The following is a 15,411-nucleotide window of genomic DNA, read 5'->3' on the forward strand; positions in this document are numbered from 1 at the left end:
TCGGGATTTGAAATAAGAGCTCTGAGACATGAGTTCCTTCTAAATTTCAAATTTCATTAAGATCCAGTCACCCGTTCTTAAGTTAAAAATACCTCAATTTTTCTGATTTTTCCAAATTAACAACCCCCAGCTCCCGAAAAGAGAACGGGTCCGTACCAATTATGTCAATCTCGTATCTACAACTTTTGTTTATTCTTCCCATCAAGTTTCATCCCGATCTCTCCACTCTAAGAGTTTTCCAAGATTTCCAGTTTCCAAGATTTCTGTTTCCTCCCTCCAACCCTCTATGTCCCGGATCCGATTCGAATTGAAAATGGAGCATCTGAGACATAAGACTCTTCTATATATCAAGTTTCAATAAGATCTGATCACTCATTCGTAGGATACCTCGATTTTGATGTTTTCCAAGAATTTCGGTTTCCCCCTGTAACTCCCTTCAATGTCACTGGATCTGGTCGAGATTTAAAATGAGAGTTCTAAAGCACAACATCCTTCTAGAAATCAAATTTCATTAAGATCTGATCGACCGTTCGTAAGTTACAAATACCTCATTTTTTCTAATTTTTCGAATTACTCCTCCCCCCCCACCTCCGCCAAAAAGAGCGGATCAGGTCCGGTTATGTCAGTCACCTATCTTGGACTTGTGCTTATCCTTTCCACCAAGTTTCATCCCGATATCTCCGCTTTAAGCGTTTTCCAAGATTCCCCCCCCCCCCAATGACACTGGATCCGGTCGGGATTTAAAAAAAGAGATCTGAGTTTCGAGGTCCTTCTAAATATGAAATTTCATTAAGATACAATCACTTTTTCGTGAGTCAAAAATACCTCATTTTTCTAATTTTTTAGAATTAACCCTCCCCCCAACTCCCCCAAAGAGAACAGATCCGTTCCGGTGATGTCAATCCCGTATCTAGGACTTGTGCTTATTTTTCCCACCGAACTTCGAACTTCATCCCTATCCCTCCATTCTAAGAGTTTTTCAAGATTTTAGGCCCCCCCCCCCAACTTCCCCTTCACCGGATCCAGTCGGGATTTAAAATAAGAGCTCTGAATCACAATATCAATCTAAATATTAAATTTTATTAAGATCCGATCCCCCTTCGTAAGTTAAAAATACCTCTTTTTTTAATTTTTCAGAATTAACCCTCCTCCCCCAAAGAGAGCGGATCCGTTCCGGTTATTTCAATCACGTATCTAGGACTAATGATTATTTTACCACCAAGTTTCTTCCCGATTCCTCCACTCTTAGCGTTTTCCAAGATTTTAGGTCCTCCTCCTCAACTCCCCCCAATGTCACCGGATCCAGTCGGGATTTAAAAGAAGAGTTCTGAGACACGATATCCCTCCAAACATCAAATTTCATTAAGATCCGATCACTCCTTTGTAAGTTAAAAACATTTTTTTCAATATTTCAGAATTAACCCTCCCCCCCCCCCAACTCCTTCAAAGAGAGCGGATCCGCTCCAGTTATGTCGATCACGTATCTAGGACTTGTGCTTATTTTTCCCACCAAGTTTCACCCCGATCCCTCAACTCTAAGCGTTTTCCGAGATTTTAGGTCCCCCCCCTCAATTCCCTCCAATGTCACCAGATCCAGTCAGGATTTAAAATAAGAGCTCTGAGACACGATATTCTTCCAAACTTCAAATTTCATTAAGCTCCGATCAATGCTTCGTAAGTTAAAAATATTCATTTTTTCTAATTTTCAGAATTGACCCCCCAGCTCAAACAGAGCAGATCCGTTCCGGTTCTGTCAATCACGTATCTAGGACTTCTGCTTATTTTCCCACCAAGTTTCATCTCGATCCCTCCATTCTAAGTGTTTTCCAAGATTTTAGGCCCCCCCCCCCAACTCTCCCCAATTTTGGCGGATCTGGTCGAGATTTAAAATAAGAGCCCTGAGACACGATATCCTTCCAAACATAAAATTTCATTAAGATCCCGTCACCTGTTCGTAAGTTAAAAATACTTCATTTTTTCTATTTTTCCCGAATTAACCGAATTTCATCGTCCTAGCTTATGCGATTTAGGAGAGGCTCTAAAATCGCTGTCGTCATAACCCTTACCAGAAGATGTTGTTTGATCCCATTGAAAAAGTGATGAGAGAAAATATGCTACTCTTATCGTTCTGGTTTTTGGATATCTAGGATTGATTTTAATTTTGTGAAGGTAGAGGGGCTTCTAAATTTAAATCATCAAGATATCACCAAAAAGATGGCATGTGCCAATCTTTAGCTTATGCCAAATTTCATCGTCCTAGCTTACCTGGAAGTGCCTAAAGTAGCAAAACCGGGAAAGACAGACCGACAGAATTTGCGATTGCTATATGTCACTTGATTAATACCAAGTGCCATAAAAATCAAACTTATATTCCTGAAAATCATTTTTATCTTTGCATTTGAGCATCTTGGAACAGACGCCCGATTTTCAGAACTGGTATCTGGCAATAGTGACATCAACATGTGTTTGGGTTGAAAAATTTAGTTACAAATAATCGCTGACAGTTATTTCTTATCGAAAAAACAAAGGGCAGTAAAACAACCCTGTTATCCAGTATTTCCATTGTTCTGTTCCGTAATATCTAGTTTACTATTATACTGATATAGTACTAAAACCCAGAATTAGATGGCAGTTATTTTACTTATATATTTTGATTTTACTTTACTATTTAATTGGATACAATCTTCACGAATATAATCTTCACCACAGACGATACGCTCTTTTAGATTGAATTAGGATTTGCTTAGAAAAAGAAAACAAAACTGAAAAAAAAACTATCGACGTCAAATGACCAAACAGCTTGTACAATGAACTTTAAAGCATAAGTACTTTTCGGTTCGCAAACAATTCTCTCTCAGAATTCTTTCCAAGAAATCGGAAAATTGTAGCCAAAAATACTTTTTTTGAACATTTTACGTCCCCTGCCCTAAAAAAAAAATGGGTATGGATAACCATGCTTGCCAGATACTTTTAGATATCAAGAATCCAATCATTTCATTATTGTAATTCTTTAGTAGCTGACGAGTGCTAAAATCCTGAAAGTTATGATACACAATGGAAATGGTCCATGTGTAACGAAATACAATATGCAAACGACAACGAAACGTTTACATTTACAACAATTTGAGTGATAATTTGAAATTGAACCACACACGATAAACAGGTGCTTTTATCCTCAAGGACCCATTGAAAGGACATGCATTTCTTAGTCATTTTTTTAAAGTTTCTATTTTATTTATTATCTATGCAATAACCCTCGGGCGATTTCTTACGGCTATGGTCCGTCCTTAAAACGGTCAGTCTACGGATACGAAAGTGAACCTTGACCAAAAACTGAAACAAGATCTGAGTGTCTATATGGTACTTGGTTCTAATAGTAAATGCTTTATAATATATCGATAAAACTCAACACCCTTAAAAGTTCAACTACAGTCCCGGCTGCAAATCCTCCCAATGTTAATTGGGATGCGATTAGCCTTTCTCAAAGACGAATTTGGCCCCATACTCTGAAAATGATCGGAAATAGATAATCAACGCTAACTGTATAATTTTTTTCTGAGACCAAATGCCATCTTTTTGGTGATATCTTGATGATTTAAATTTAGAAGCCCCTCTACCTTCACAAAATTAAAATCAATCCTAGATATCCAAAAACTAGAACGATAAGTGTAGCATATTTTCTCTCATCACTTTTTCAATGGGATCAAACAACATCTTCTGGTAAGGGTTATGACGACAGCGATTTAGGAGCCTCTCCCCTAAGGACGCAAAATCCTGTCTAAACCCTAAAAAGTGCCCTGTTAAAATTAGCTCACCTGCTACCAAGTTTCACTGAATTCCGAACAACATTTATGGTAAATGTTGTAATAGCAAGAACTTTAGCCATCCTACACTATTACCGAGAGTTGGTGCTGATTTGTACCCCTTTCCCCTCCCTTCCCCAAGGGCATAACTATGATGCTACCTGTTACTTCTTTTCATGATAGGTTGGAATTGGCTAGCCTCTTCTAGTAGATATTAATTTTGAGCAGCCCTCCCAACCCCAGAGATAAGATTGAATATAGACCTCATAGTACCCTACACAGGAAACTAATACTTACCTCCCACAAAGTTAAAAAAAAGGTCCAACAATCCATTTATGGTAAAAGTCATAAAGGGCATGAATATAGAAAAAGCTTTCCCCCTTTAGGGGTAGGCAAGGTGAAGAACTAAAATGATAAAACTGTGGCACTTCGTCCGGCTTTTGTTGAGATCTGACACCCTAATCTGAGTAATGTCCTGATAAAACAGGTTTACACGTCCCCTTCTTCCTCCCCACATAAATCTGGTGGAACTTTATTCCATAAAGGCATAATTAGGAACCCATCACTTACTTCCCATCAAATTGTGGTGATATACAACATCTCCTTTGCGCAGATGCAGATCAAGGCTTAAAAAAAAATTTTAAGCCTTGACAATATTTCTTTCGAGATTTTGAGAATCTAGGATTGGTCAGGATTTTCGTATTTTTGCAGGAGTTTTCTAACTTACACAGTAGTAGTTCTGGATTCACAGAAAAACCAAAACAGTAGAAACTCGACATATTAGTTGAATCTAGGGACAAAGACCCCCCCCCAGAAGCCAGTTGAATCCAAACTAATAAAAGACAAAGTTGAGATACTAGTTGTCGGTTTAGTATATAAAACACCACCATATAATGATGATAATTTTATTAGGGAGATGGTGACTTTCATGGAAATTTTAATAGTGAACCTAAATATAAAGTGCTAATGGGAGATTTTTAATATTAGCCTCCTTAAAATTTCAAATCGTCTACATTTTCTCAATTTAATGATTTATTCTTTTCTATATCCACTGATAACTACCCCTATATGAGTTACTGGGAAATCTGCAACGCTAATTGACAATATATTCGTGGACAGAAATCGACTTGAATGTTCATATGCTGATGTTTTAATTACAGATGGATCAGACAACTTTTTTCTCATGAGTAAAATATAGAATTCCTGTGGAATGATAAATAAGAATGATCAATTAAATAAAAAATTCTTCCGTGATTTAAGAGAAGATAATTTTAAAGATTTGAGATAAAAATAGGTCATATAGATTTTTCTCCAGCATTTGAAGAAAATGACCCATCGAATATCTTAAACGGATCGAAACGATAAGCTAAAAAACGTATTTGCAAAATGAATTTATGAAGCATAGATGTGACCTGAAAAAAAAAGCCTGGAAAACAGTACTTCACTGCTGGGTCAAAAGGATAAAACAGAGTTTATCATTAAGCTACAAACTTAAAGGGGGAATTTGACCATTTTGAACGATATAGCAAACTATATATGTACATATTTTTGTAGTGAGGATGCAAAACTATGTGAAGATGGTCGGAAAAAATGAACAGGTTCCCAAAATAGTTGAATCCGAAGTTCAAGTTTAAAATCCAAAGTTTAAATACTTAAATGACTTTCATTCCTTGTTATGTAAATGAAGTGGGAAAAATTATCAACAGAGTGCATTCGAATTCAAGTGGCGTAGATGGAATTTCCTTGACGATTGCCAAATCGGTTTAGTCAGTTATAACATCTATTCTATGTTATTTGATTAATAAATCAATGGAAAACGGGATTTTCCTGGAAGCTTTGAAGGTCGCTAGGATAATACCATTACACAAAGGTGGTAAGAGAGATAACCCTTCAAATTAAAGACCCATTTCTATTCTTCTTTTTTTTTCTAAGATATATGAAAAGGTAATTGGATCGAAGCTAAATGATTACCCTGAAAAAAAATAATTCTCACAAACAACAATTTGGTTTCAGAAAAAGACTATCAACCAAAATGACTACAATCAAACTTGTGGATTGGGTAGATGAGGCTTGGTAAATCTGGGTGTACTTCACCGAGTTAAAAACTTAGTTTCAAAGAAAAGTATTATATTATTTTATTTTACTATTTTTTACCCGTATATTTCCTATGGTTGCTCTATATGGGCAAGTAATTGTGTGTCATCTTACAAAAAAAAAATTCAACAAATTCAAAATAAAGCTATTTAATCACCTAAAATATTCATTACTCAAAATATTAACAAAGTTACATTAAGAATCAACTTCTTGATACTTCAAAAACTAGAGAATATCAAGTTAATATTTTCACAAATGTACCATCGCCTTAAGGCGAAGTTAAAGGGAGGATCTTGCCTTTTTGATATTTTGAAAGAAGTCCGTCAAGGTGGCCTTACCTCACCGTCTTTATTTAACAACTCTGTTTTATATGCCCGAGATTCTGTTAATTTTAGTTGTATTTACCCTGGATTTAATTTGTCATTAATGACTTTTGCAGATGATTTTGAATTTAAGCCTTACTTTTAGTGGATGTGAAAACGCAATTAAGCTTTATTTCAATGTAGAAAAAACTGCTGTTGTGGCTTTCAGTTTTACAGAGACAAATGGCCCTACTTTTTATCTTTAGCTAATGCTCAAGTCCCCCTTTCTTAAAAATTAGTTTACCTTGGAGTGCCTTTTGGAAAGAATATGAAAGAAACCATGAAATCATCCCTTGAAAATTGGAAGAAAAACTGGGAATTGCTTATGCTTCAATTGTATCTAATATTAAACACATAGATAAATTAAATCTTGCAAAAATTTATAATAGCCTAGTTGTACCTCATCTCCTCTCTCTTTATCTGGTTTGGCAGGTTTTTAGAGAACCTCATAAACTATCTGTTGGGTTAAGTATACTTTCGTTACCCGAAATTCCTTCTCATTTACCCTCCTTGGACTAGAAATAGTTACTTAATTAATAAATTCCGCCTAGTTTCGCCTATATGTGTTATTGATAAAAGGCTACATGATTTTTGTTCTTCTATGTCGATAATATCTCATCCTCGGTCAGCATTATTTATTTGATTGTCTGTTGGTGTTTATTTGCATTTATTATAGCTTTTTTTCTTATTACTCCATCTTAAGGGAGTTTCGCCCTCTTTTTGTAAAAGATGAGTTATAAATAAATCGAATCGAATATAAATATCTTAATAATTTACTTCTCTCTTCTTTCGAAAACATTTTTTCCATTATTAGTGATATCCATAGTCATGATACACGAGGAGCATCAAACCTAGTACATCAATTTAGAAAAACGACTAGAGCTTAGGATATAATACCGGTTGCGATTCGAAATGCAAGTCATCTGGTAACCTTAAAGGCTGCAACCAAAAGGTTTTTCCTTGCAAAAGAATGGAATTTATGTATGTGTTTTATGGAAGTAGAATGGTCGTTGTAAATATGTGCATTTAGTATATATTAGCAAGTATAATAACATAAAAAAGTGTTGTTTAGAATATCCCGAGTAGAAGACTCCGACCTGCTGCCAACAAGCCCTTAGGGGTTTTCATAGCAGGTGCAGCAAAAATGTACTACATTCAATAAAATTATCTTATCTTAAAATTATCTTATCTTCAGTTGAAATCCACCCATATACTCTGAAAAATGTTGTGATGACAAGAAACCAGCCCAACTTCTTCTCTTCTCCCAACGTTTTCGAATTGGGCCTAGACCCCCAATAAGCCTAACTAGGACGCTTACTTTAGCAACCAGCCGAGTTTGGTCAATATTTAACAACACCTCAGATGGATTGTCCCCGTGAAAAGAACTTCCTGACCTGATCACCCAGAGAGTTAACATTGGTCACAGACCAATAGAAGGGATAACTATGACCCAGCTTACTTTTACCCAATTTTGATTGAGACCTAACTGACTATTCTGGTCAATATACAAGTGACAATTTAAAGCCCCCCTCCTTCCCACCCTCATGACACAATTGGGCCAATAAACTCGAAAGGCATAACTGACTGAAACTCGAAATGATTGATTGATTGATAAATAGGGCACTTATAACTTACTTCTCACCGAATCTTGACTTTCATAAAAAAAAACTGGTTCTAATAAATGCACTCAAACCAAGACTACAGACAACACCATCTTATAATTCCACCTATGAATCAGATTACAACTTTAGGTTCTAACCCTTACATGGTTACAGAATTTCAAAAAATTTGATTAACACTGAAAATTCCATTTAAATCAAAAAATGAATTGTAAGAGTGATTTTAAGGTCAACTTTTCAGAATTGTTTTCTGGAAATCTAGAGTCTAGAAGAGAGACACAACTTGGACACCAAATCCTCAAAGAGATAATTCTAAAAGACAAAAGTTTATTGAAATAGAAATAAAGGTCACTAGATTGCTTTCCTCCTCTACCCTACCTTGTTTGCTCTAATACCAATTTAGCACTGAATAGTAATGCTGCACAGGACATGCTATATTTTTTTACACTCTTTTTGTTTTAGGATACTGATATATTTACTACCTTTATATTACCTTTGAACAAAACCTGGCACAAACACAAAGCACATGTAGATCCACAAACAGGACAAGAAAGATAATTTGCTTTTATTAATGCTTTCTCTCCTAATTAAGCCTTTTTTTTGTGTTTCTGGTCTAAATAATTTTTTCTGTATATATATATATATATATATATATATATATATATATATATATATATATATATATATATATATATATATATATATATATCTATATATATAAAAATAAGTTGTCTGTCTGTGGATGTGTGGATGGATCAGGTGACGTCACCTGAAAAAACTGGATCAGGTGACGTCAAAACTGAAAAAACTAAAAAAAGGCAAAAACTACAAAAAAAACTAAAAACTAATAAAAAAAAAAAAGCTAAAAAACTAAAAAAACTATAAAGGTAAAAACCAATAAAAAACTAAAAAAAAACTGAAAAAACTAAAAAAAGGCAAAAACTACAAAAAAAAAACTAAAAACTAATAAAAAAAGTAAAAAAGCTAAAAAACTAAAAAAACTAAAAAAAGGTAAAAAACTAAAAAAAAATAAAAAATAAAAAAAAACTAAAAAAAAGGAAAAAACCGAAAAATAAACTAAAATAAAGGTAAAAACCAATAAAAAACTAAAAAGAAAAAAAGGAAAAAACTAATAAATGACGACACTCAAAGAGAAAGCGACCAGGACAAAAGGAATGTTCGATTAGCAATCAACAAAGCACCGGGACACAGGGAGTATAAATGACGACCAGGACATAAGAAAAAAAAAAAAAACTATCTATATATATAAAAATAAGTTGTCTGTGGATCTGTGGATCGTGGATCAGGTGACGTCACCTGAAAAAACTGGATCAGGTGACGTCAAAACTGAAAAAACTAAAAAAAGGCAAAAACTACAAAAAAAACTAAAAACTAATAAAAAAAATAAAAAAGCTAAAAAACTAAAAAAACTAAAAAAAGGCAAAAACTACAAAAAAAACTAAAAACTAATAAAAAAGCTAAAAAACTAAAAAAACTAAAAAAAAGGCAAAAACTACAAAAAAAACTAAAAACTAATAAAAAAAATAAAAAAGCTAAAAACTAAAAAAACTAAAAAAACTAAAAAAAGGTAAAAAACTAAAAAAACTAAAAACTAAAAAAAACTAAAAAAAAGGAAAAAACTGAAAAATAAGCTAAAATAAAGGTAAAAACCAATAAAAAACTAAAAAAAAACTGAAAAAACTAAAAAAAGGCAAAAACTACAAAAAAACTAAAAACTAATAAAAAAGTAAAAAAGCTAAAAAACTAAAAAAACTAAAAAACCTAAAAAAACTAAAAAAAGGTAAAAAACTAAAAAAATAAAAAATAAAAAAAAACTAAAAAAAAGGAAAAAACTGAAAAATAAGACCGGGACACAGGGAATATAAATGACGACCGGGACACAGGGACACAACTACAACGGGGACACCGGGGGAAACAGGGGGATATAAATGACGACCGGGACAAAAAAACTAAAAAGAAAAAAAAAAACTAAAAACTAATAAAAAAACTAAAAAATCTAAAAATCTAAATAAGCTAAAAAAGAAAAAAAAAGGAAAAAAATAAAGGAGAAAAACAAAACTAAAAAACGAATGTATATACAGACCGGGACACCGGGATACAAATGACGACCGGGACACAGGGAATATAAATGACGACCGGGACACAGGGACACAACTACAACGGGGACACCGGGGGAAACAGGGGGATGTAAATGACGACCGGGACACCGGGACAGGGAATGGTCGATTAGCAATCACCATCAACAAAGCTCAAGGGCAATCATTAGAATCATGAGGTATAGATCTGAATACAGATTGTTTTCCCATGGACCATTATATGTTGCATGTTCAAGAGTCGGTAAACCTGACAATCTATTTATATGCAAAGACAATGGGACAGCAAAGAATGTTGTATATTCGCAAGTTTTACGTAGTTAAAACCATATATATATATATCTATCTATATTCACAGGTGGGACATAGGGACACAACTACAATGGCGCGTAACTATTATGGCGCGTAACGACTTACGCGCGCGGGGGGGCTTGGGGGGGGCGCGAAGCGCCCCCACCAACTAGGTGTTGGGGTGGCGCGAAGCGCCACCCCAACAGCTAGTATATATATATATATATATATATTATATATATATATATATATATATATATATATATATATATATATATATATATATATATATATATATATATATATATATATATATATATATTATATATATTATATATATATATATATATATATATATATATATATATATATATATATATATATATATATATATATATATATATATTCTCATAGAAATTTTAATTTTTAAAGTAGGATATAAAATTAACTAGCTTAGCAAGACTTTAAATTCTACCAGATTACTTTCTTTTCATAAGATGTCTTTTCTTTTCACAAGACCCTCTTTTCAGAACTTTCTAATAGTTACAACTTCTAGTCAACATAATAATTACACTTTTTGCATTAAAATAAAAACAATCCTGCTCATAATAATTTCATTATTACAAGCTTCTTCTTAAAAAGCATTTTTACTATCAACTACAAATTAAAATTTGTAGGAAGGCTATTATTTCTTCAATGAGCCAAATTACAAATTGCTTTCATGCAATAAAATCCACCAAATAGATGAAAAGGAAGAATATTAAACTTCAACATGTGCACTGTAGGATAAGGTAATTTCAATGTGAAGATTTAAAAACAACTCTTTTAAAAATATGCATATTGATTCTCGCAAATTACAACTTTGCTCATTAGACCTAAACTAAATCTTTAAAAAATAGCTAAACTGATTTTAGCCAATTTCGTCCCCCCCCCCTCCTCGAGTTATATCTGCTAGCAAATATTGAAAAGATTAAAGCACCAGTACAACTTTGAACATGGACATTGTTGCTACATTGAAGTATTAATCTAGAAAGATTTTTTCTACCTTTTGGAGGTGACCAATGATGTTCCCCATCTGAAGCCTGCATCAACAGATACTGAATCTCGTTTGATATCACCCTAAACAAGAGCGTCCCAGCAGCACGCAGAGGAACATTGTTCATTTATGCTTCACAGAAGTACTTGCTATGTAGGTTTTACTAAAAAATAGGAAAAAAGAACTCAGAACAGGAACATACAGATTTTATAACTTTTGGAGGGGGCCAATAATGTTCCCAACACAAAGTCTGCATTAACAGATTGTCCCCTGAGAGCGATTCTGTCGTATCTGCAACTTTTTTTGGGAAGTGGAGTTAAGATTGACATCTAATGTGAAATTTTTTGCTATATCCGATTCCGTCGATTCTCATACGGGAAAATTACGTGGGCATTTTTGTCGGAACTCTGTCGACTTGCACTTTTGAAGACGAAAAGATTTGGTAAACGTTTCACAATGAGACACAAACGGACATTATTTATATCTGCACAAACTGCACAATATTTACAGGAATCCGGGTACCTCATTTTTGTGGAGTTGACTAATCTTTTGTTCAAAGAATATAATATATTATATTATACATTATATATATCCTATGATACATTGTACATATATAGAGCATAGTTTGATATGATCAAATACCTGATAAGTTATGATTTTTGTTGCGTATCAGTTGTCATAAGAAATCTTAGCTATGATCGCATTTTGGTAGTGCTTGCTTGTAATGCAGCAGTCTGTCAGTAAATTTTTTTGCAGTTCATATTATTGACTAAAAAATATAATGGACATATTATTGACTTGCAAATAAAGTGAACATACCACTTGATGCTTTTTTTATGTTCTTTATAAATCTAATAATCGCTTCTATTGCAAATTCAAATTTAAACACTTTTTGACCTCACCTAACTAACCTAACCTAAATATAAATAATTTTGGCGCTGAGGAAATGTAGCATTAATTCGTCAAAAATGACCGAAAACACATACTTTAACTGAAAATTCGGCGTCAAGGAAGAAGAAAACGGCAAAATAAAATTTGTTTATCCAACTTAATTGCTGAAAATTGGTGCTGGTGGATTATATAACATTAAAAAATGGATTTATAATGAAACAGTAAGTTTTTCAAACAGTCTGAAACAGTAAGAAAATCAAACAGGTATACTGTTGCATTTCGTCCGAGTTCGAGGCTGGACATGGAGCAAACGAAATAGCTAGTGGACTAGTGGCCATACTGGAAAAAGTTATTGATACTTACCCTGATATCTGTCAGTTAATTGCTTGGTCGGACTCCTACGTGTCCCAGAACCGAAACTCAATTATAAGCTTTGCCATTCAAGATGCTTTAAGAAAATTGTCACGCTTAGAAAAAGTGGTTATGAAGTTTTGTGAACCAGGTCATTCAACTATACAGGAGGTTGATGTTGTACATAGCGCTATTGAGCAGGGGCTAAAGCACCTTGATTTATTTTCTCTACTAGGTCTGATGAGGAAGTTACTGAAAGTAAGAAAGACACATCCTTTGAATATCCTACAAATGAGCCAGTCAAAGTTCTTTGACTTGCAAAAGCCAGGAAAGTTGTAGAAGTACTAATTGGTACTGTATTCAGAAGTAAAACAACTTGAGTTCTGTCATGATAACGCTAAAGAGAGTTTGGGCCAAAACTTCCTTCTCTGGAGGCTTGCAAATGGCTACTATATCACAAGAATGTACTTTGGTTAAACAGTGTCCCAACATTTTGGCTGTTCGTGTTGTTGAACGTCTTGTTTTGCCCAAACTTTGTGGCAAAAATATTGATCTACCTGATACAAAAATCAAAGATGTCAAGTGTCTCCTGAAGTTCATCCCCAACCAAGACCAGAAGTATTTTGAAACCAAAATTGAACAGTATTGCAAGGTCAAGGGGGCTACTGAACGTTTGGAAGCCTCTTCATCTGTGCGAGATCCATGTCCAGAGGAGGATTCCATTGAAGCAAAATGTCGGCCAGCAAAGAAACTCAAGAAAAATGAACGTTTCTGATGTGTTTTTTTAATTTTTATACTTTTTCAAATAGTATTGCTGCATCAGAACTCGTTTATTGTACCTTCATGGTGAAAAGAATAGGTAGCCCACACCATTTTGTTGCATCTAAAATACTAAAATTTTGGTAAGGTTGGATTATCGCATCTGTGTTCCATTTCAAGTTTTGACAATGAAAACTTCATCTTTTTCATCTCATATTTGGGAAACACTCCTAGTTATTTTTCTCTTTTTTTGTGTATTTGCAAAGAAAATCGGTTGTACTGTGTAAGTTCCAGCAAAGGTGTAATTTTCAAAGTTGTTTTTCTCAGAATTTTGAAAACCTTAGTTACAACAAAACCACTCTCAGGGGACAAGCTATTGAACCCCATTTCCTATCATTCTAAACTAGAGCATCACAACAGCATGCAGTGGAACATTCTTCATTTATACTTTTACCAAAGTGCATGCAATTTGAAAACTTATTTTTAAGGCTTTGCCAAAAAAAAGAAGAAAGAGGTCAGAACACCAACACACATATTTTCATACTTTTTGGATATGACCAATCATATTCCCCATACAGACCCTGCATTAATAGAAACTGAATCTCATTTTATATCACCCTAAATTAGAGCATCACAACAGCATGCAGTGGAACATTATTCATTTATACTTCATGAAAGTGTTGTAATATGAAAACTTATTATGTGGGCTTTACTAAAAGAGAAGAAAAAAGAGCCTAAAATAGGAAAATACGGATTTTCCTACCGTTTCCAGATGACCAATCATGTTCTCAATTGAGAACCTGGATTAACAGATACTGAATCTCATTTACAACATAAAATAGATCATCACAGCAGCATACAGAGGAACATTGTTCATTTATGCTTTGCGAAAGTGCTGTAATTTGAAAACTCATTATGTGGGCTTTACAAAAAAAGAAGTAAAAAGAGCCTAAAACAGGAAAATATAGATTTTCACACCATTTCAAGATGACCAGTCATGTTCTCCATTGAGAACCTGGATTAACAGATACTGAATTTCATTTACATCATAAAATAGATCATCACAGCAGCATAGAGAGGAATATGTTCATTTATACTTCACAAAAGTGTTGTAATTTGAAAACTCATTATGTGGGCTTTACCAAAAACAAAGAAAAAAGAGCTCAGAACAGGAACATACAGATTTTGTATACCTTTTGGAGGTGACCACCACATTAAGCCTGCATAACTGATACAGTTTTATTTGATATTAACTGATAATAAGTTTTATTTGATATCACTCTAAACACAGGCATCCCAGCAGACTGCAGGGGAACATTGTCAATTTATACTTCACAAAATGTTTGGATTTGAAAACTTACTATGTGGACTTCACTAAAAAAGAAGAAAAGAGAACAGAACAGACATATACAACTTTATACCTTTAGGAGGTGACCAATGATGTTCCCCATAAGAAACCTGGATTAACAGATACTAGGTTGATTTGATGAATTAAATTTAAAAAAAACAGTTTTTTCAACTGAAAGTAACATGCAACATTATAACTCAAAAAGAAAACAGAAATTATTTTAAATATGAGGGAAACTGCCTCTTCCTCAACCTTTGCTATTAATGCTAAAGTTTTTTAAGAGCTTTAAAAAAGCTTATTATTCCAACTCTATGGCTCAATGTTTCAGTAGCAATTCTTAAAGAATTGACAAAAAGTCATACTTCATCACATAAAGCAAGAGACTGAGGAAGGGATAGCCCTCCATATATACATAATAATTTCTATTTTTTTTAAGTTTTGATGCTGCCCCTTACTTTCAGTTTGAAAAACTTGTTTTTTTAATATTTAATTTCTTATTATTTTTCAAATCATCCTGGGAAACCTGCATTCCCCCTCTGTGGAAAATCCCTCCCACACAAAAAAAAATCCTCCCGCAGAAAATATTTTATGAAAAATTCTTCTATTTAAATTATTCTTCCTGGAAAGTCCTCCCTGGAGAATTTCCCCCTTGCTGAAAATTATCCCTGGAAAATTCTCTTAATTTTTTTTGAATTTTTAAATTTAATTTCCGTTGATTTTAAAATCATACTGGGAATCCCTGT

General features: G+C 33.7%; 1 protein-coding gene across 2 annotated transcripts in view; it reads right to left on the bottom strand.

Moving 5' to 3' along the window:
• LOC136031375 (bis(5'-nucleosyl)-tetraphosphatase [asymmetrical]-like) overlaps positions 1-15,411 on the bottom strand; it is a 39,465-nt gene that overhangs the window by 5,963 nt on the left and 18,091 nt on the right. For both annotated transcript variants that reach the window (XM_065710884.1, XM_065710886.1), the window contains exon 2: positions 11,329-11,482. In XM_065710884.1, the coding sequence (XP_065566956.1) occupies positions 11,329-11,446 (118 nt within the window). In that variant the 5' untranslated portion in view covers positions 11,447-11,482. The remainder of the gene's footprint in view (positions 1-11,328; positions 11,483-15,411) is intronic.

Source organism: Artemia franciscana, chromosome 9 (genome assembly GCF_032884065.1).
Source record: "Artemia franciscana chromosome 9, ASM3288406v1, whole genome shotgun sequence".
NCBI lineage: Eukaryota > Metazoa > Arthropoda > Branchiopoda > Anostraca > Artemiidae > Artemia > Artemia franciscana.